Source organism: Muntiacus reevesi, chromosome 6 (genome assembly GCF_963930625.1).
Source record: "Muntiacus reevesi chromosome 6, mMunRee1.1, whole genome shotgun sequence".
Classification (NCBI taxonomy): domain Eukaryota; kingdom Metazoa; phylum Chordata; class Mammalia; order Artiodactyla; family Cervidae; genus Muntiacus; species Muntiacus reevesi.
This window is the reverse complement of record NC_089254.1, coordinates 26,960,241-26,982,410: the sequence shown is the minus strand read 5'-3', so window position 1 is coordinate 26,982,410 and position 22,170 is coordinate 26,960,241. Positions and strand designations below refer to the sequence as shown.

The window sequence follows — 22,170 nt, the reverse complement described above, 5'->3', positions numbered from 1 at the left end:
ATGAAACAAGTTCTGAAATTTAAGAAATGTAGAACTGGTACTTATGATATAGATTGTATATCACTCAACTTTAGTGTTCTCAGCACTGGGATTTTTTTTTAAAAAAAAAAAGAGGAGGAAAAAACTTCTAATCAGAAGTAACTACTGCCCTAGTCTGCATGCATTCAGAGATTCCCAGATGTTGTGCAGTGTGTTCTAAGTCCTCTTTTATCTATTTTCCTTCACTCCATTTCCAAGTTCCCCAGAAACCAGTTTTAGAGAAAGATGACCCACAACCACTTCTCACCCCCAACTCCCCACTCCTTGCATCTTTCTGATGGAACACCTTGGGATTTTTCATGAAGTCAAATCAGGAACGTGAAACTGAGCCCACATTCAGTGATTCCCAGATTTCTAGAGTCCCATGTGCATCGGATTACAAGCCCAAAATACCTGAACCATGGCTGGCCCTGTTCTAAGGATTCTGAGTGCAAACTGTCATAAAGTGTGCAATGGGGCAGATTTTTTTTTTTTTTAAACAACGTTGTTTCTATTTAGTACTTAAATGTACACATCTCTTGAATTTGAGTGAGAACACCCGGTCCCAGGCGGGTGGTCTGGTATTGCAACCCAGAACAGGTGGTTGGGGAGAGCTAGGGTCTGCCAGCTGAGGAACCACGGCCATTCCCTGCAGAAGTGTGGCCCCAGCCAACTGCATCTTCCCCACGTTCAACAGGGAGGATGACAGGTCATGGCAGCTCCTTAAAACATGCTGGAGAGTAACTCTTCTCGAGGGGGTATTTCCTCCGTGAAGGTCCTTTGGAATCGTGTTGAATTTAGGAGTCGGTACCTTCTCCATCCCCTGGGCTCTCTCTGCCTCTCTTCACCCCCTGCGCTCCCATATCACCCCGTGTACACGCACAAGAAAGTTTCACACAGAATGAGCCCCGTGTTGACGCAGGCATCACCTCCCCTCCCATCTGGACAGAAGTCCAGGAGGGAGCAAGGGGGGTGGGAGTGGTGGGGGGTGGTGGGAGACTGCGAAGGAAGGAATCGCTTGGAAATCTCTGGTAAGGGTCCCCAAGTGGGGCCGAGCAAGGGTCAGTCAAGAGTATTGGTCCTGCATTCACAAATACATCAAGCTTTTCCCTCCTCCATCAACCTCTTAAATCCCAATGAGGTCACTGCAATGAGAGAGGATCAGATCCAGAGAGGGGGAGAGGAAGAGGACGACGACGAGGGAGAAGAAACCCAGACGGAAAAAGGCCATCAGACAAGGTCGCTTTTTCTGGCGACACAGCAACTGTGAGAAGCGTGGTGCTGAATATCATCCGCCCGCTCAGCCTGGGGACCGAGGGACTCGCAGAAGCACTTCGTGTTACCACGAAAACAAAGGAAGGGAGACCAGGCGAGAGGGCGAGAGATGCTCTGAGCAGTCCCGCTTAGGATCTGGGGAAGCGAAGCTCGTCTACTTGGCGGGGAAAGAAAAGGGAGCCTGAAAGGGTCCCGGAAGCAGAGAGGACGGGATTTCCCTGCGGAGACGGGACGCGGCAGAACTCTGGACAGCGCCTGACTCCGGAGCGGGGCTCCGAGCTCCCTGGCTCCCCCGGGCTTCCGGCCCCTTCTTGAAAGCCCTTTCTACCAGTGAGCTCTCTCCTGGACTCCGACCACCGACCGGGAAAATCCTTCTGTGACCCCCGTCTGAACGTGCCGGGGGTGGAGCAGCTCTGCTTCTGACCCGGTCAGGGAAGAGGGTCTCCGGTCCGGGAAATCCAGTCCTTGTGGATAATGCGTCTCTGGTGAAGAAAGAAAAGTTTGGGGTCTGGTAGCGGGCAGAGGGGGTAAGGAGGCGAGTGGAAGGAAGAAGGTGGATGGTCGGCTTCCCTCTCTGACCTGGAAGGAACGATGACCGAAGAAGGATGTGCACCAGCGGCCAGATTATTGGGAGCCTCCTGCTGCTCTCCGTGCTGGAGATAGGGCTGGGGGCGTCCAGCGTGGCCGTGGGGGCGGTCAGCTTCAGCCTGGCCCTCCGAGAGCACAAGCCGCAGCTTGGAGACTCGTCCCCGGTATGGAGCGGGGTGTGTGTACGTTGAGGCATTTCGCTCTCTCTTTACGGTGACGGTCAGTGTGCGCGCGTTAGTCACTCCCTCCCTGGGGTTGGAAATCATGAATCTCCTCTGGCTTGTATGTAGGTTCATGTCGGCAGGCTGTGCCTCTGTACGTTGTCCTTTAATTATTAATATTTCTTTTTCTTACCTTGACTTGATACCAAATTAAATGGCTTTGTTTAAAGTTGGGGGAGGGCAGTTTCCACTGGCTGAATCTGCAAAAGGTTGCCCAGTGGGGCTGATTGGGGGGGCCGAGGGAGGGGGGGTGACACCTGTCAAGGGCAGGCTCAGCCTCCATACTTTTACAAGGAAAATCAAAATGAAAGTGTTACATCATTTTCTTACACCAGCAACAAGCAAGGGTAGAGTTATGCATTTATTTCTCGGCAATAGTGCCCAAAGTGCACTAAAGACAACACAGATATCAAAGAGAAATACGATGTGAGAATGAAAGGAGGATTTCATCCCAGAAAACACTGCTCTTAATTTTCTCTTTATAAAACTCTTTTGTAAGTTCTAGGGAATAAGGTAAACAACAAATGATATGTAGCAACATTGTAATTCAAGAGTAACTCAGCTTAAAGAGTACCTAATGCTCAGAGAAAATGTCATAATTTTCTTTAGGTCAGAGGGCAGACCCAGCGAGCTTCTAGTTTATTTACTGTGGGTGAATCTCCAGGAAAACCTTAGAGACCCATTTCTTCCACCCAGGATCAATAAAATAACTCAGCACTATTCCTAGTCTGAACCTACTTGTGAAAATCAGTTTTTCTTCTCCTTTAAGTTATATAGCTATTCTATCCATATCCTTCTGAATCTTTAACTTGATTCTATTTTCTAAGATATTTTAATAAGATGTTATTCTGTCACTGATAATTAGTCAGTATAATTAACAATCATGGCTTAGTTATTTGTGCTTTAGGTGTCTGAGGAAAAAAAACGATAATTTATGAGTTCAAGAGTAATTCTGAAGCAATTCATTTTTAAGTGAAGTTCTAGCATTCTTAAAACTGGCATAATTATGCTTTAGAAAACTAGTTTTTATACTTTAACTTTTCTAAGTGAGGAGAATGTTTTTAAATTGCAGAAATTAAAAGAAAAATGGTATTCAGTTCTAACGTTGGATTCTACTAAGAATCCTTATTCTAAATTCAGTAAGTCCCAGCAACCATAAATAATTACCTTTTGCTATATTATTTTAAATATAAGTATGAAAGACTAAATAAAAGGCAGATCTTAAAGCTAGTTATTTTACATCTTATATGTAGTCGTGATTATTTTGAGAGTTGTAGTTAGCATTATTATTTGATTATTTGATTAAACGTAAACTTGAAAACTTTTACCAGTTTTCAAAATGAAATGTAATGTCAACATTTAAATCAAGCGGAAGAAAATGTGATCTTTTAGTGGCTTATGAGGAAGAAAGCTTAAATATTCTTCAAATTAATTTCCCTCTCAAGTTCAGAAAATTGAGTAAGTGAATGTAGGTTGTCTCAAAATAGCATTTAAGTATCCAGTTTACCTTCATGAATAAAATGATGGTTGCATTTGCTTGGTGTCATGTAAGAAAATTTTTTTTTATTTTTTTTTTTCTCTCTTTCTTAGCTATTTATTAATTATCTAGGTGAGTTGACATGTGTATGTACAAAAAAAAGAAAATTTTGAAGCAGCTTAGTGAAAAGCAAAATAGTAAAGCACAGTTATTATCATAATTATTTCCTTTTTAAACATTTTGCTTTTTAGAGTAACCAAATTCACCTATGATTCTGAAATAACAGGTTCAAAGTCTGTTGTCTGATTCAGTAAAAGAAATTAAAAAATAAATCCATGTGATTGAATGAACCGATTTGAAATTTGAGTGCCCAAAGGGTTGCTAACTTTTATAAACTCAATAAATCAAATTTGCAAAGAAACAAATGTCTAAATTTGACCATTGTTTATCAAATTATAGTCTTGCTGACTTGATTTTTAAAATAATTTTTCAGAGGTCATTTGTAATACAGTCTGGATTATCGCAATTCTGGCAATGATGAATTCATGTAACCAATATTTATAGAGGGCTTACCACATGCAAAGCATTTTACTATTTAACACAAAGACTATTAAGATGAATCAGAATGCCAAGCTGAGGAAGTAAGATGGATATGTCACTTCCTTTACCAGTGGTGAGAAATTAGAGTTTGACTTCAGGGAGTTACAGACACAGGGGAGAGAAGAAATATCCTTGGAAGAAGTATTATTTTTCTCTTGATCTTTAAAGTTTATTGAAACTTAGAAGGAACGTATCATAGTATGAAATCTGGAGTCTGCCTGGGTGTAGATTCCAGGTCAGCCTTTAGCCATTTACTATTTGGTTGACTAGCCAAAGTTTCCTCATACTTTGTCAAGTAGGGTTGTTAGAAGGCACAAATAAAATCATGTTCTTAGTAAAATGTATGATATGTAGTAAGCACTGAATAAATGCACATAGCTAGTATTGGGTGCACAGAATGGCAGTGAGAGAGAAAACCTTCTAGGCAGCAAGGCTGAAAACAAAAATCGGACAGGATGGGTTGTGTTTCAGGAAGAATAAGCTCTTATATTTTTCTGAGGCTTAGGTGTGCGAGGGAGAGATAAGGATGGAAAGAATGGTAGGGACCAGACCATGAGAGGCTGTGTGCCAGTCTCAGATTTATTTCCTCATAGTTTTAATAAAATAATAATAATAACAATTCTTCATTTCCGAAGAGACCCCAGGAACATGCAGCAGAAAACTAGACTGAGAACTACTCATCTCTTTGGTATTACGTGAATTAAAAATCTTATAAACACTAGATGGAATTGTATAATTAACTTTTCAGGCCATAATCCATAATCAGAGTGTATTTTGATTGGTGTCATGAAGTTTTTTTCAATACATAAATATCATTATTACCAGATTTTGCTTTCAATTTTAGAAGCCAATGGAAATAAAAACTGTACTATGAAGGGATTGCTTATTATATATGAACCTCAACATCATAAGCTTTTTATCTAAGTCAAATGCACCAAGAATTTAGGCAACTATTTTGATTATTTGGACTTAAATTATTGTTGGGTATTTTTGGATTATTGGAAAAATTACTGGACCAAAATTTTAAGTGGCTTAAAAATAAAACAGTACAAAGCAAAGGGGCTTAAAAATCCATAAGACGGATGGTTATACAGATTATTTCCAGTCACTATTTCATAGTAAGGTAAATGGTTGTTATGGGACCTGGGACCAGTCTAAAAGATGTGGGCAGTTAGAAGGAAAAAAAAATTTAACTATAATTTCATAGCAAAAGAAAGCTGTAAGTGCCTTATAGGATTTTGGCCTCTTCCTGAGTCTTTGTTGTAGTTTATATAGATACCTCATTGAAAACATGAAATAACACATTACTACTAGATAACAATAAATGAACCGTTGAGTAAACTGCTTTGGAAAAAACATAGGCATGTGAAATGTAATCGATGTGTAACACGCTGACAGGGAGTTAGACAGGACTGTGTCTCCAAGCGGCTGTAGGACTGCCATTCTTCTCAATCTCCAGTACATCATCTATAATGTGAATGGATTGTATTCAGTGGTACACAGATCCAAGGAAATTTTATTTTGTTGCTCTAAGTTGGCACTTTGAAATCTAAGGATTCAAATGGTGGTGTCCAGAAAAACATCTGATAGAGTTCTATTTTATACATACCATGCTAAATTCCATCCATCTATATCTGATATTCATCCTGTAGATGTATTAAAAGAATTTTCCTTCGGCTCCTTTACCCCACATGTAAAATAATCTTTTAAGATATTCACAATTTTCTTAACAAAGTCATGACATTTGAGTGATTTTTATTGCTTCTGGAGCATTCTTAATTTGTACACCATAACTTTATCTGCTTCAAAAATCTGATACTTTAATGAAATTTATAGCCTAGTCAAGTCACATACTTAGTCTGTGGATTCCTGACTGTGGATTCCTGACTCACCATGGCAACAACTCAGTCAACTGTAAGACTGTGTTGAAATTCACCTACTGTACATCCTGATCCATACCAGAGCAAAAGAAACGAAGTGCTGTATATCAATGATAGTTGCTCCAAAATGTTATTTCTAATATTTAAGTCTATTCAGTTCATTTAAGGAAAAACAAGACAAAGTGAAAAAAACCCTCAAACAGTTACTTCAAATGTACAAAATTTGAAGCTAGTGTGTCTCTGGCCAGGCGTCATTTTTTCCAGAGTTAAAATATATAACATAAAGGATTCATATTATTTATTATGAGATGAAAACAGTGCCCTATCTTTAGAAAAAACTGCAACTATACATTTATATCCAATTTTTAAATTAATTTTAATTATATAAGTAATTTATAATTCCTGTTGCAAAGGGTTAAGAAAGATCAAAACTGAAGTTCTCTTCCCTACCACATCATCAAAATTAGCCAATATTATAAATTTAGTGTATAACCTCACAGATATGTCTCCATGTATACATATTATTGTTTGAACATATAGACTAATTTTTATATCAAGTTTCTGGATATAATGAAGTCCCTTCATGGCTATCTAGAGCCCAGGTAAAGAATATTTTCTTTATCTGAGTCATATTCTTATTCTCAAGTGCTACTTGTTATCTACTGGAATCAGGGCAATTAAATTAGCGGCAATTAGATAAGTTAGACAAGCTAAACAGTTGGAATATGTAGTTATTATTCAAGGAACCATACTTTGTCAAAAAAAAAAAGTAAATACCTATTTCTGGTGTTGATTGATAATGACATGATGGGAGGAAAACAGTGAATTTTGTCATTATCTGACAATAGTTTTTCTGTTTTAGTCAATATATCACCCATATGTAAGTGACATGCATTGAAATTTCTATCTAGAACACATGACAAATTCTGTTTCAGGATTTTGGCCCTTATTCAAGGGTAAAAGTGGTCTTGAAGAATTTGCCATAGACATATTAGGGAAAAAATGATAATAATGGCATCAGTCACCTATTTGTTGACAGTTTGCTTCATACAAACATGATCTAGACAAAGTCATATCTTTTAATTTGGATGTTTTTGCATAAAATGTTCAAGTTAGATCTCTATGTTGACTTAATTGTTAGCCAGGTCATACATTATGTGTTTTGAATATAGCTAAGCAATTTAACCTCCCTGTATATTCACTCAGCCCTCAGATCATACTTAATTATATTAGTAGATGGGAGATAAAACCCAGCCATCCAAACTGAAATGCCTGTCATTAAAATTCAGTAAAAACTAGAATAGATTTTGGCATGTGTGTGTGTACACACCAAAGGGGGAAAACTCCAACAATTCTCTGTTCAAATGATGATGGGTCATTCATTTATGAAGTGAACAAAAATTCAACCTATTGTACTATATATATATATATAATTCTGTTCATTCAGATGGCATTTATATACCGAAATAACCAATCCCAGAGTTCTTCAAAATATTTAACTTTATTTTCCTAATGTAATTTAGTCAAATTACATACAAGGTGCTTACACTGAAGATGCTTCCCGAGTGGCTCAGTGGTAAAGAACCTGTCTGCCAAGGCAGGAGACATAGGAGAGGCGTGTTCAATCCCTGAGTTGGGAAGACCCCCTGGAGAAGGAAATGGCAACCCACTCCAGTATTCTTGCCTGGGAAGTTCCATGGACAGAGGAGCCGGGTGGGCTACAGTCCATGGGGTCGCAAAGAGCTGGACATGACGGAGCCCTGAGACCACTTTGCAGATAGAGGTCCAGTTGAAGTACATGGACAATGGAAGAATAATTAGGTAATAGTATAGGAAGATTCACTGAGCATCTTTCTAGCAGAAAAAGAAAAAGAAGGAAAAAAAGCTATGCTACTGCTTTGTTCTGTGATGTATAAAGCCTTGCAGTCCTTCTCATGAATGTAGATCTAATCTATATGTATACTGTACGCATAGTAAGTGGTAGATGGGATTCATACATCTCACTCTATATTTTACTGTGGCTCTGGATAACTTATGCTTCTTCACTAAGTCAGAGAAATAACAGTTCCTACTATATGGGTTACTGTGAAGTTGCTGTGAAGCTAAGGCAATGCTTATAAAGCTGCCAGTACTGAGCCTGGCCAGAAGTAAGTGCACAGTGAACATTAGCCACTCCTTACTTCTACTGCCCTGTTCAGCTCCATGACAACCAGGACCTATAACCTGCTAGTGATACACTGGTTCTCAACATGTCTCCAGCATCCTTAATCAACTCTAGTTTGACTCATCATTTTTGCTTTTGTTTTTCTTTTCAGGTATTGTTGGTTGATTGGTTTAGTCACTAAGTTGTGTCTGACTCTTGTGACCCCATGGACTGTAGCCCGCTAGGCTCCTCTTGTCCATAGGACTTTCCAGGCAAGAATACTGGAGTGGGTTGCCATTTCCTTCTCCAGGGGATCTTCCTGACTCAGGGATTGAACCTGCGTCTCCTACATTACAGGCAGATTCTTTACCAACTGAGCTACAGACCCCACATTTTCATGTATAGGTTCTAGTTAGTTTTTGACTTACATTATATAATGTATGTACATTAGCAACTACAAAAATATGCCAAAATATTTACATTGGAAAAATCATGTAGATATTCAGCTTAAAATTGATTGGGGGAACAGTTGCCATTGTAAGACACTTGTCTCTCTCTCTTTTTCTTTTGGAGGTGGAGAGGGTAGTGGAAGCTCTATGATAAAAATATTTGATAATCAGATAAATTAGACAGTTACCTAAATTAGGCATGTCAAACAGGGAGGATATGATAACTACTTTTGTACCATGAAGTCCTCAAAACACATATGTATAACAATGTTATTGTCGTAAAGTCAGAATAAAAGTGCAAATTAACACTTCTGACAAAGATACTCAATAACTTGGAAATTTGTATGGTTTTGCCTGAACTACCCAAATAGCTTTTGAAGCATAACTAACTCTCATGTTAATTAGTGACCAGGATTTTTAGCAGTAATGCAACTCAAGAAGCAATTGAAAGTTCCATTAGTTCATGATCTGTTATTAAATACTGGGAAAAGTTAAGGCAGAAATAAAATTAGTGGTTAAGTATGTTACCGTGGAGGACAGGGTGCCTTGAGCTACTTGTCCTGTAGAAATAATACTAGACATGATTTATTAATAGTTAACTATGGACCATATGCTTTCATATACATTTTATTTCTAATATTAACAACTTCATGAACAATGTTTTGTTTTATAAAACTTATGTAGGAAAAAGAACTTAACTAGGGTCCACCATTATTTTATCAGCTGAGTTAGTATTTAAAGCCAGGGCAGTCTTATTTCATAATCAATAGAGAACATTTCTTTGTGTGAAACATGGGAAATTTTCATGAAATGAAAAAGTCATTCACTGAGGTCTGCCCTCATTATTTGCTCCCAACTCTCAATCTATGAGCCAGGCAGGATGGCATAAAGGCCAAGTCCTGATCACTGTTTATTTTCCAGAAGAGACTGATAAAGTCAACTTATCAACCACACAACCTCCATATTCTCAAAAGACTGTGAGATACTAGATTAAATTGTTCCTACTCATAAATCTTAAGATTTAGCCTTGAAAAATAAAGCTAAATAATGCATCTCGAATAATCATTAAATATTATAAGGCCAATCAGGAAGACACAAAATTACATATTTGTTTAAATGCGTTCAAAGTGAAAGGTATCAATAAAGAATCAAGGATATCCATCCTCATGGAGGAAGAACTTTACCCAGGCCTTGTAGATCAGGCAGATTTCCAGGGGGCAGACAGAAAAAGAAGATGTGCTAAGCAAAGTTATTAACATGTGTCAAGTCAGGGAAGGGACAGTAAAATAGAGAGTTTGTGGGGAATTGAAGAGACCAAACTTGTCAGAGCAAAGACATGTTCAGAGAAAAACTGGTAAGTGAAGATCTACCTCACCTAAATAGGATGTGGCCAGCTTCAAAAGGGTCCTGAAAGAATCACAAGACTAGTCGGCCCTTGATTCCAAGCTAAACTTTGTAAGTTCCGCTTTTTAGAATTTGATGGGTTTGAGGCCAATGTATTGCTGCTCAATTTCAAGGCAAAATACCAGGCCTTGGTTCCCCGATGTGTTCAGTTCAGTCACTCAGTCATGTCCAACTCTTTGCGACCCCATGAATCGCAGAACGCCAGACCTCCCTGTCCATCACCAACTCCCAGAGTTTACTCAGACTCATGCCCATCGAGTCGGTGATGCCATCCAGCCAACTCATCCTCTGTCGTCCCCTTCTTCTCCTGCCCCCAAGCCCTCCCAGCATCAGGGTCTTTTCCAACGAGTCAGTTCTTCACATGAGGTGGCCAAAGTATTGGAGTTTCAGCCTTAGCATCAGTCCTTCCAAGAACACCCAAGACTGATCTCCTTTAGGATGGATTTGTTGGATCTCCTTGCAGTCCAAGGGACTCTCAAGAGACTTCTCCAACACCACAGTTTAAAAGCATCAATTTTTCGGCGCTCAGCTTTCTTCACAGTCCACCTCTCACATCCATACTTGACCACTGGAAAAACCATAGCCTTGAGCAGACGGACCTTTGTTGGCAAAATAATGTCTCTGCTTTTTAATATGCTTTCTAGGTTGGTCAAAACTTTCCTTCCAAGGAGTAAGCGTCTTTTAATTTCATGGCTGCAGTCACCATCTGCAGTGATTTTGGAGCCCGAAAAAATAAGGTCTGCCACTGTTTCCACTGTCTCCCCATCTATTTCTCATGAGGTGATGGGACCAGATGCCATGATCTTAGTTTTCTGAATGTTAAGCTTTAAGCCAACTTTTTCACTCTTCTTTTTCACTTTCATCAAGAGGCTTTTTAGTTCCTCTTCACTTTCTGCCATAAGGGTGATGTCATCTGCATATCTGAGGTTATTGATACTTCCCCCGGCAATCTTGACTCCAGCTTGTGATTCATCTAGCCCAGCATTTCTCATGATGAACTCTGCATATAAGTTAAATAAGCAGGGTGACAATATGCAGCCTTGACGTACTCCTTTTCCTATTTGGAACCAGTCTGTTGTTCCATGTCCAATTCTAACTGTTGCTTTCTGACCTGCATACGGGTTTCTCAAGAAGCAGGTTAGGAGGTCTGGTATTCCCATCTCTTTCAGAATTTTCCACACTTTATCATGATCCACATAGTCAAAGGCTTTGGCATAGTCAATAAAGCAGAAATAGATGTTTTTCTGGAACTCTCTTGCTTTTTTGATGATCCAGTGGATGTTGGCAATTTGACATTTGGTTCCTCTGCCTTTTCTAAAACCAGCTTGAACATCTGGAAGTTCTCGGTTCACATATTGCTGAAGCCTGACTTGGAGAATTTTGAGCATTACTTTATTAGCGTGTGAGATGAGTGCAATTGTGCCGTAGTTTGAGCATTCTTTGGGATTGCCTTTCTTAGGGATTGGAATGAAAACTGACCTTTTCCAGTCCCGTGGCCACTGCTGAGTTTTCCAGATTTGCTCTCATATTAAGTGCAACACTTTCACAGCATCATCTTTCAGGATTTGAAATAGCTCAACTGGAATTCCATCACCTCCACTAGCTTTGTTTGTAGTGATACTTCCTAAGGTCCACTTGACTTCACATTCCAGGATGTCTGGCTGTAGGTGAGTGATCACACCATTGTGGTTATCTGGGTCATGAAGATCTTTTTTATACAGTTCTTCTGTGTATTCTTGCCACCTCTTCTTAATATCTTCTGCTTCTGTTAGGTCCATACCATTTCTGTCCTTTATTGAGCCCATTTTTGCATGAAATATTCTCTTGGTATCTCTAATTTTCTTGAAGAGATCTCTAGTCTTTTCCATTCTGTTGTTTTCCTCTATTTCTTTGCATTGATCACTGAGGAAGGCTTTCTTATCTCTCCTGGCTATTCTTTGGAACTCTGCATTCAAATGGGAATATATTTCCTTTTCTCCTTTGCTTTTCACTTCTCTTCTTCTCACAGCTATTTGTAAGTCCTCCTCAGACAACCATTTTGCCTTTTTGCATTTCTTTTCCATGGGGATGGTCTTGATCCCTGTCTCCTGTACAATGTCACGAACCTTCGTCCATAGTTCATCAGGCACTCTGTCTATCAGATCTAGCCCCTTAAATCTATTTCTCACTTCCACTGTATAGTCATAAAGGATTTGATTTAGGTCATATTTGAATGATCTAGTGGTTATCCCTACTTTCTTCAGTTAAGTCTGAATCTGGCAATAAGGAATTCATGATCCGAGCCACAGTCAGCTCCTGGTCTTGTTTTTGCTGACTGTATAGAACTTCCCAGATGTGTATGTGGGATCAAAAGAAAGACTTGAGAGAAATTTTGATATGTGTGTGTGTGTGTGTGTGTGTTTGTTAGTCACTCAGTGTGTCTGACTCTGCAGCCCCATGGACTGTTGCTCACCAGGCTCCTCTGTCCATGGAATTTTCCAGGCAAGAATACTGGAGTGGATTGCCATTTCCTTCTCTAGGGAATCTTCCAGACCCAGGGATCAAATCCACATCTCTTACCTACCTGCATTGGCAGGCTGGTTCTTTAACACTAGCACCACCTGGAAAGCCCCTTTGAGACTTGAGGCAAGTGAAAATCTTACATCACACACCTAACCCCAACTTCAAATGACTTTCCTATTATTGATGGTAGATTTGTAAGATCATAAGTTCCTTATGCTCAATTATTCTTACAGCTACCTGACATAAGAGTTCATTTGTATAATTGGTAGTATTGGCATGATACACATAAATGAAAACAGGTTTTGGAAGTATTGAGACTTGGGGTCAAATTCTAGCTCTAGCAGTTTCTAGTTGTTTAAGTTTGAATGAGTTAAATTATCTCACTGAGCAGTCAGCTAACCCATCCATAAAATAGCAATCCTACTACCTATTTCATGGAGTTTTCTAAAAATTAAATGTAGTATTTATATAAAAGGCTTGATAAATGTTAGGTATTCAGTAACTGTGACTGTCCCACAATAATAACCACAGGCTTTTGCTATATTTCTGGAAAAATTCATTTTCTGTCTGTGGCTTCTGTTGTGTATTACAGACATTTTATTTTTACACATTTCTGAAGGGGAGGTTGATTGTAAGACTGTTGATGAAATTGACCTTCGACTCAAAGCTAAGTAACATTTAGGCCATACACCTTGTCTTAGAAAACATGTACTTGTCATACCCAGTTTTAGGCATAGTAATAGTTGTAATAGTTGTGATTTAGTGTGCTTATTCCAGGATCACAGGAATATTATGTAGGTCAATATGGGGATAAAGAGGTGTGTATTTTGTTTGTTCTACCAAATACAGATGTGTTCTTCATTTTTTCATTATTTTTGCTGGGTTATTGGAATTTTTTAGTTCTTTCATGACATTTTTCTGCCAGTTAATTTCCTACATGGATAACTCTGAAGAATTAAAATAATTAATGATCATAATGATGACATAAATAATGGCAGTGGCAGCTTATATTTACAATATTCTATGTTGCCTAAGAATTCCACCTGCTTTTGTTATCCACTTATATTAGCAGGTGAGTTTCTTCACCTAAGATATAAGCCTAAAGGATTTAGGATTTAGTGACTTAAGATCAGAAAGTGAAATCAGTTACAGGAGCAAGATAGAAATCTAAATCACTTGAAGAAAGAAAGAGTGTGTGTGTGTGTGTGCGCGCGTGCGTGCGTGTGCATGTGTGCACACCCATGCAGGTGCTCATACATGTGCAGGGGAGATGAAAAAATAAGTAATTCCTAGAAGGAAGTTGATAACTGTTGCTGATATGCACTATAAGCTACATTCAGGCTTCTCTTGCCCTGATTTGGGGGCAATTCAAAATGTTGCGAGCCCTCTGTCAGCTGCCTCTTATTTCCATAACTGGGTGGCTTTCGGAAACTGCCAGGCACATTGGATGGACATTTGTGCATGGTGTTGACAATTCTTAGGAAGAGCATAACTTCTACTCTTTAGTCCTCTGGAGTTCCTGTACCTAAGATTTAGTTGGACAATTGCCACTTAAATATACTGCAGATTCAGAGTTCTTCTTGATGAAAATTTACAAGTTTAGTTAAAATTTTCCTTGGTACTTAGGGAGCAGAAATAGCTCAAACATCAAAAAGCCTTATTTACTTAGCACACTCAAAATATTCAACAGATTATTTTTCAAAAAGAAAAACTATCACAAAGCATAATTGTAACAGAATACAGTGCATAATTCATTAAATCCCAGAGGGATTGCATCACAGGAACTGAGTTGGGGAGTGAAGGGATGAATGGCATTCTGAGAATCCAGGCTGATTCTTTCTGAAGAAAGATTCCACACTGAGGATCTGGGTCCCAGGCCATTGGAAAGTTTCTGAGATTTTTGGACTTTGGTTCGTTTAGAAGAGCCTGACCTGCCGATCAGTGACATGCTATATTTAATGCTTTCTTCTGAAATTCAATCTTGTGTGTTGTTGGTCTCATTAAGTTACTTTACAGTCTCTGCAAAGGCTTCTTCCACTACTTGTTGTGCATCTGCTTTTGCCACTGTGGGGTTTTTCTTCCCATTTCTCCCTTGAGTGCTTTGGTTTAATTTCTTATCTGTTAAGCTACCAAGAGGGCCTGTGCTAGTGGAGGACTGCTTGCTCATCACATCAACATATCTCTTGTACATTTATCCTCTAGGTATTTCCTATAAAGTTGATTATATTTGTGACAGCTCATGGTTCTATTGAAAAAAATATGTACATTTATCCTTTCTCAGTTAAACTTTAAGTGTTTGTTTAGGTTTCAAATTTTCCTGGAGTGGAAGAAACATAGTATATGGATCAATATATATGAAATGCCTTGCTTTATTTCAGTGTTCTGTTTGGGGATGGAAAATAAGAAATTAGATCTAGCTTAAGGGGAAAAAAGAACACTGCATAATTAGCAGGGTTTTCCATTGACTAAGGAAAAAAAAAGAAATATAAATAGGAAAGTATAAAAGTGATTTATTTTTAACATGAACACTTTGCTAAAAATGCAAAAGAACTGGGAGAGGGGAAAGAGAGGCCCCTGACGAGATCTATAAATCTAAGAAAGGCTGAAAAAGTCCAGGAAACCAAGTTGTCAGATAGCACAGTCAGGTCCTAGGACCCCCAGGCGTTAGGCTTATGAAAATGGGGCCAGATCGGTGTTGAGGTAAATTACAGAGAGCTGCATGGTCTGCACTGGGTTAGGATGAGTCAAGACTAGAAATGAGCTGTGGACAATCAGGGGAGTGGAGTTCCTGTTCCTGTTCTTATAAGCCAGATGCTTATTTTCCTCAGTTAGCTTTCCTATTAGATTTAGTTAATAACTATTGATTCCACAGTTACAACATTCCATGCCCTGAGTTAGGTTCTGCGGACTTAGCAGTTAATAAAACTATAATGGTCCCTGATCTTCTGAAGCTTAGTTTAAAAAGGACTATGAGGAAGGAGATGGTGGGATGAATGGAGAAAGTAGCATGAAAACATATACACTACCCAACATAAAATAGATAGCCAGTGGGAATTTACTCTATGACTCGGGGAACTCAGACTGGGGCTCTGTAACAACCTAGGGAGCTGGGAAACGGTGGGAGGTAGGAGGGAGCTTCAGACAGAGAGGACTTATGTATACAAGTAGCTGATTCATGTTGATGTATGAAGAAACCAACACAGTAACGTAAAGCAATTATCCTTCAATTAAAAATAATTTTTTAAATGAAAATGAATATAGAAAATGAACAAATAATGCACAAATTAAGAGTTAAAGTTTGTACCTGGTAAATAGGAGAAAAATAGGCTTATGCAGACTATAACAGTTATCAATAATGGGAGAATCAGAAAATGCATCTCTAAGGAAGCAACATTTCTGAAGGATGATGAGGTATTTCCCAGATGAAGAGGGAAAAAAGCATTGTCCCAGCCAGGGGGAACATCTAGTGTAAAGACTCCGAGATAGAAAATGTTTCATATGCTTGAGCAACTGAAAGGCGGCCGGGTGACTGGAGGATGAATGACCAGTGGGCAGGAGGAGATAGAAAGCTCTGGGTGAGGTGAAGAGACAAGCAGGGGGTAAAAATCACTTAAGGCTTTATAGACATGATATAATGGTTTTATTTTCTCCTAATAGGAGCCACCAAAAGATTTTAAGTGGGACAATGACAAGATTATATCTGCATTTAAAGAAGCTCATTTGGGGCTGCAGTTTAAAAAGTATTTTAGAGTCAGACAAATTCTTGTCACAAATTAAGTCACAGGTCTATTTAGGAGGCTGCTGGGCTGTATGATACAGTGGTTACATGGATGAGAGTTAAGGAATAAAATAAAAACAGAAGAAGAACAGATACTTGAGATACAGAGTTAACAAGATTTTGTTTCCTAAGGTGCCACTTTAAAATGTTAAGAATGAGTTTCAGATTTCAGAATTGAGCATCTAAGGGGATCCTATTTATTCTTTGAGACCAGAGGATTAGAGGAGGAAAACCTGTGTGTGTGTGTGGGGGGGGGGGGGGGGAGGGTGTAGGGAGCAACTGGTGTAGCATGGGAAGATATCAAGGATTTATTTGTGATGTTATGTTGGAGGGGCCTGTGAGTTATCTAAATGGAGATGCTGTGGGCTATTAGACGGGTCTGGAGATCAATGCTGGAAATCTTAAAAATGTATTAAATACATTTAAAGGTATTTAAAGCCACCTGACTTGTTGAAGCATCCAAAACAATGCTTTTAATTACTATTATATTCAGAAGCTGGCCATTCAGAATTAACCATAATACTCAGGAGTAGAAAAAAGAGACTGAGAAGCTGTGATGGGAAGAAATCTGTGGAAGTCCAGGAGGGTGTGCTATCAGAGAAGCCCAGAGGAGAGGGGTTCCTTGTAGGATGAGGACTGAAATGTGGAAGCCGTTACTTATTTTAGCAAGAGTTGTTGAAGGAAAAACAGAGGGTATAGAAGCCAGTCTGGAGTCCGAGAGAGAACAGGAAGTAAGAATGTGGAAACAGTTAAGTGTAGAAGCTTGGCAGGAAAGGGAAGAGGGAGTAGAGAGACAGCAATCAACGTAAAAAGATTTGGAATCAAGGAGGTTTTCATTTTTTAAGGAGGATTTTGGAACACTTTGGCAAGCTGAGGTGAATAATGGAGTAGAATGAGAGAGATAAAAGGGAGAGAGAAAGACTTTGAGTAAATGAAGGGTGATAGAACTTAGAGCTAAAATGCAGGCTTTGTGTTGGTAAGTTTTAAATGTGTTTCTTGTAACAAGGCAAGATAACGTGAGTGAAGATGCAGAATCTCACACCTAATGGCAAATGGAGAAAGGATTCTCTGATGGCGTCTGTGTTTTCTAGTTTGAGATCTGTCAATAGCTAAAGGTAAAGAGTAAACAAAAGTCTGGTTGACTCTCAGAACATAATTAAAATGCCTTTCTCTTGGTTGAGAATTATAATTAAGTCACAATATGAGCAGAAAAGAGACATAAAAATAATTCACCCCTAACATGATTTTACAGGTAACTAAACTGAAGCCCACAGAGTTAGCAATGGTGGCTAACTGTAGATCCAGGACAAGAGTCAGGTCATCTAATTCTTGGTCTAACACTATTTCCACAGACACCTCAAGACATTAAGTATCCTTAAAATACGTGTTCAGCCAAAAGGATAATAAAGTTATCTGGCTACTGCCCCAAACTGAACAGGAATGATCTCAAATCATTGGCACTGCTAACTATCATGGAGATGTAAGAATTACTTTAACAGATTTCAGGAGTTCCCTCCCAGTTTGGAGTTTCAAGGAAACAGTTTTCCATAGAAATCGTAATGTGTTCTCCCTGGTGCTTTTCCAAAGTAACTGGGAAATTACTCGAAGCTAATTTTTAGAAGTTACTAGCATTTCCAAACCCACAAAAACCAGTGATCAATTTAGGTAAGTAAGCAGAGTGCCTTTAAGAAGACTTCGAAAACAAATTCCAAAGCTCATTTGTTCATTTTGCAAGCTTTACACATTTGAAGAGCTTGGAAAGGGAATGCCAAAGTCCTATAGTTCTAATATTTTCTGTCTGAGGCTTTTCTTTTTAATTCAAACATCTAGAAATTGAAATTAAGTAAGATTTAGTACACAGTTTGCCTGAAGTGGCTAGAAACAAATATGTGTGTGTGCACACACACATATAATGTCTTGATCTAACACTGTTGTAAGAATTGTCAAAGTATTTTGTAATGATAAATTCATTTAAAGGGCCACACACACACAAGAAAAGGAGCTCTTTTTTGTAAATGTATCTTTGGCTGTGAATATAGTACAGTGTACTTGACTAGTGATAGGATGAGCTGTGTTTTCTAGTGTGACATTAAGAAATTAAAATATTATGAAATATTATCAATTTTTGCCACCTATACCCCCATTACTAGTAGTTGAAGAATGAGATTTTCTCAAAGGAGCAGTTCTTTTGAAGAAAGAGATGTAACTTTAATTGGTGATTTTTTGCTGATGTCTTTTCAGCTCTAGCCAAAGGGGTACCTTTGACCTCTCAGACTTTCAAAATAGTGTCTTAGAGGGCTACTGGAGGAGTTTATGAAATATTAAGTTGAAAGTATCTACTGCATTGAAGATTCAAGTTTGGCAGACATCATGCAATGGGTTACCAGAAAAAGTGGCCCAATAGAGAGCAAGTAGTCTCTAGGGCCCTCACATATGGAAATGAACTAATTTAGGAAATCATTGTATCTCCTGGGTGATATTTGGGGCGGGGCGGGAGTGGGGGGTGGGGGGGGAGGAGTTGTTTTTCTTTGACTTGTGACCATAGCAAGAATTAGGTGTGCTCTAGATTTAGAGAGTAGCCACTAGCCACATGTTGCTACTGAGAACTTTAAATGTAGCTAGTCTGAGTTTAGATATATTAATATGTATAAAGTACACACTGGATTTCAAGGACTGAATATGAAAGAAGAACATGAAGTATCTCAAGTTTCTTAAAAGTTTGATTTCATGGAGAAATAATAGCATGCATATACTGAGTTAAGTCATTAAAATTTTCACCTTTTTAATGTGACTATTGTGCTCAGTCATGTCTGACTCTTTGTGACCCCATGGCCTGTAGCCCACCAGGCTTCTCTGTCCTTGGAATTCTCCAGGCAAGAATACAGGAGTGGGTTGCCATTTCATACTCCAGGGAATGTTACTATTAGAAAATGCAATTATGTATCGACGACCCACATCTGTGGCTTACATTAGATTTCTATTAGACAGCTTGCATCTAGATACAGTTTTCTTATTTTAAAAAAAAGTCATTAGCTAGTCAAGAGAAGCCTCATGCTTTGTCTGTCTAAGACATGAACTGTAGATGAGGAAAGTCTTTAAGACAATTTGAATTATTAGTGAATTGGGAAGGCTGAGTTGGCGTAGTTGTCTGGTAGAGATGCTAGAAACAGTTAAGTGTTATAACACAGCATTTTCCAAAATGGACACTTAAATTGCCTGCTACCATGACACAAGCCTTTTGGCCTCGAGTTTTTAAATGGTGAAATCAAAGACTCTCTGTGACTTTTTTTAAAGGGATTTTAAATATGTTTTTGGAGAGGAGAGGCTTTTCCCACTTCCTTTAATAACCCGAAATCCATTTCTTCATTTATCTATTCATCAACAAATATTCAGTGAATTTTTTGTATGTGTGAGGTCCTGTTTTAGTGCTAAAGTTTTAAAGATTAAAACATAACATCTAAACTCAAGAAGGAGTTCAAGAACTTTTAGAATGACATAGTGAATAATTACCATAAAATATGATCAGTGCATCAGTGTTATAATAGACATGAATATAATAATATTTTTGTTAGATCCTAGCTAGGAGTACATAGATGGGTTGAAAAGACTTCACAAATAATGGATCTTGATATTTAAAAAAATAATTTTCCAAATGGAGAAAGTATTTATTGGCACTTACCACGTGCCACAGTCAAAACTAAGCAATCTCATGTGGGTTGTCTCTTAATTCCACAATCATGTTATATTAGTCTCCTCATTCTTATACAAGGAATGCAGAATGTCTTTTTATTATAAATGATATTTTTAGTGTCAGAGAGCTGTGATGTATGTCATGGTAGATGCTGGAGAAACAGCTGGTACATATGGTCAGTCCTGGAGAAGTGTCTGCTTACAATGAGTGGAGGAAAAACAAGGTTGCTGAGATTACGATCAGAGGATGTCAAGAGCAGGGAGAACAACCCAAAGCCCATTCAATTCAACTCTTTGCTTTTAAAGATGAAGCCCAGAGAATTCAATTGACTCACCTAATATAATTAAATGACAAAGGAAGACTGAATGAGAGCCTAGGGCTTCTCTCCTGAAGTGCACACCTTTTTCCCAATAGCACATGGCTGCAGCTTCCCTGCTGGCTCAGTGATAAAGAACCCTCATGCAATGCAGGAGACCTGGGTTTGATCCCGGGATCAGGAAGATCCCCTGGAGAAAGGAATGGCTACTCACTCCAGTATTCTTGCCTGGAGAATTCCGTGGACAGAGGAATCTGGCAGGCTACAGTCCATGGGGTCACAAAGAGTAGAACAACTGAGTGACTAACATTTTCACAGCTTGTTAAACCCATGACTACAGAAAACAATTCTCTCGGAGCAAGCTTTGATAACGATGCATCCCTTACTGCTCACTGTTTACTGCGATTTTTCAGCTAGTTTGTACACAACTCCTTTCTGTATTCTACTGTTTAGAGTCGCAGTTACAATATTACTGATAATTTTTCACTAATTTCTCCAGTTTTGAAATCCTGATGATTTTCTCTCCTCTTTCCTTGCTTTCCCGAATACTTGTTCCTTTAACAGAACAACAGAACTGGTCTTATTGAGATAGTTATGCTAATACTAACATAGGGCTTTAAGATATACACAAGACTCTAGAGCTTCCCAGGAAATCAGCTTGACACATAATTACTGGTCTTACTTTAAATGAAGTGCTTTGCTGAGACTCTGAAGATAGATAATTATCTGGACTCTGGGTTCAGGGGCTTTATAGCTGGTGGGGAAATGTATGTAAATATTAATAATAACAGATATTGAACACATATTCGTCTAAGTGTTTTACCCCTATTATCTAATATTTATAGCAATCCTATGAAGTATATTCTCCTATGTATCTAATTAAAGGGAAAACTGTGGCAAATTATGTAAATAACTTTCTCAAAGCCTCGCTGCTGGAAAATGATGGAGCCATGATGCAAACCCAGCCAATCTGACTCTAAAGCAGTCATTCTTAATCTATAAACTAACTGACTCCTACTAATCTGAATAAATACAGAATGCAGGGTATGAATATTCTGTGAATGCAAAAGTAAACTGGGAGACAGATGACCTCACGGAGGATGTGTTTTGGTGGCCAAGACTGGGAAAAAATAAAGTAGGGAGAGCTTGATGGGAGGTGAGGAAAGAAAAGCATTTCAGGTTGGTGGAGACATGATCTGTTAAGAGCTTGAGAGTGGTAGAGGATGTTGGTTTCAGAACACAGAATGTGCAGAAAGAAGAGAGTGTGAAGAGGTTGGCTTGAGCTGTTAGAAACCTCAGTATTATACTCTAGGATGTGAACTTACAGTTATAAAGAAATGGACAGGTACTAAAAACATTTTAAAGGTTTTGAGGAAGGAAAAAACAAGAATTGATGTATTTTAGGAATAATCACCTTAGAAGCAGTTTGAAGAATTAAAGCCTGGGGATTATGACAATCTTTCATGTTAAAATTTGGAATCAAAATGAAGATAACAACAGTAGGAATGGAAATTAGAAGGGCATATGTGAGCTTTATGGAGTTAGATGATAACAAAACTTGGTGGGAAGCAGGTTATAAAAAAATGAGAGTGGACGAGATTGGAAATTAAGGCCTCTTTTCTGCCTGAGTTGAAGAGAATGAGAGCATTTCCCTGAGATCTGGAAAACAAAAATGGAGGCATGTGTGGAAGGCAAGAAAACAAAATTAAGCTTAGACAAGCTGTGCTTTCTTGTTTATTCATGAAATATGCATGCATCAGTTTACAATAGACTGTGTTATATTCTCAAAATACAATAAAGAACAAGAAGATAAGGTCCCTGTCTTCAG

The 22,170-nt window shown here is 38.6% G+C and overlaps 1 protein-coding gene across 2 annotated transcripts in view; it reads left to right on the top strand.

The window, feature by feature from the left end:
* Positions 1-1,898: 1,898 nt before the first annotated feature.
* The window catches only part of TMEM196 (transmembrane protein 196), a 66,261-nt gene continuing 45,989 nt past the window's right edge, over positions 1,899-22,170 (top strand). The window contains exon 1 of one of the 2 annotated variants that reach the window (XM_065939909.1): positions 1,899-2,045. In XM_065939909.1, coding sequence (XP_065795981.1) covers positions 1,899-2,045 — 147 coding nt within the window. Of the gene's footprint in view, positions 2,064-22,170 lie in introns of both variants that reach the window. The other variant, XM_065939908.1, reaches the window with a different exon arrangement.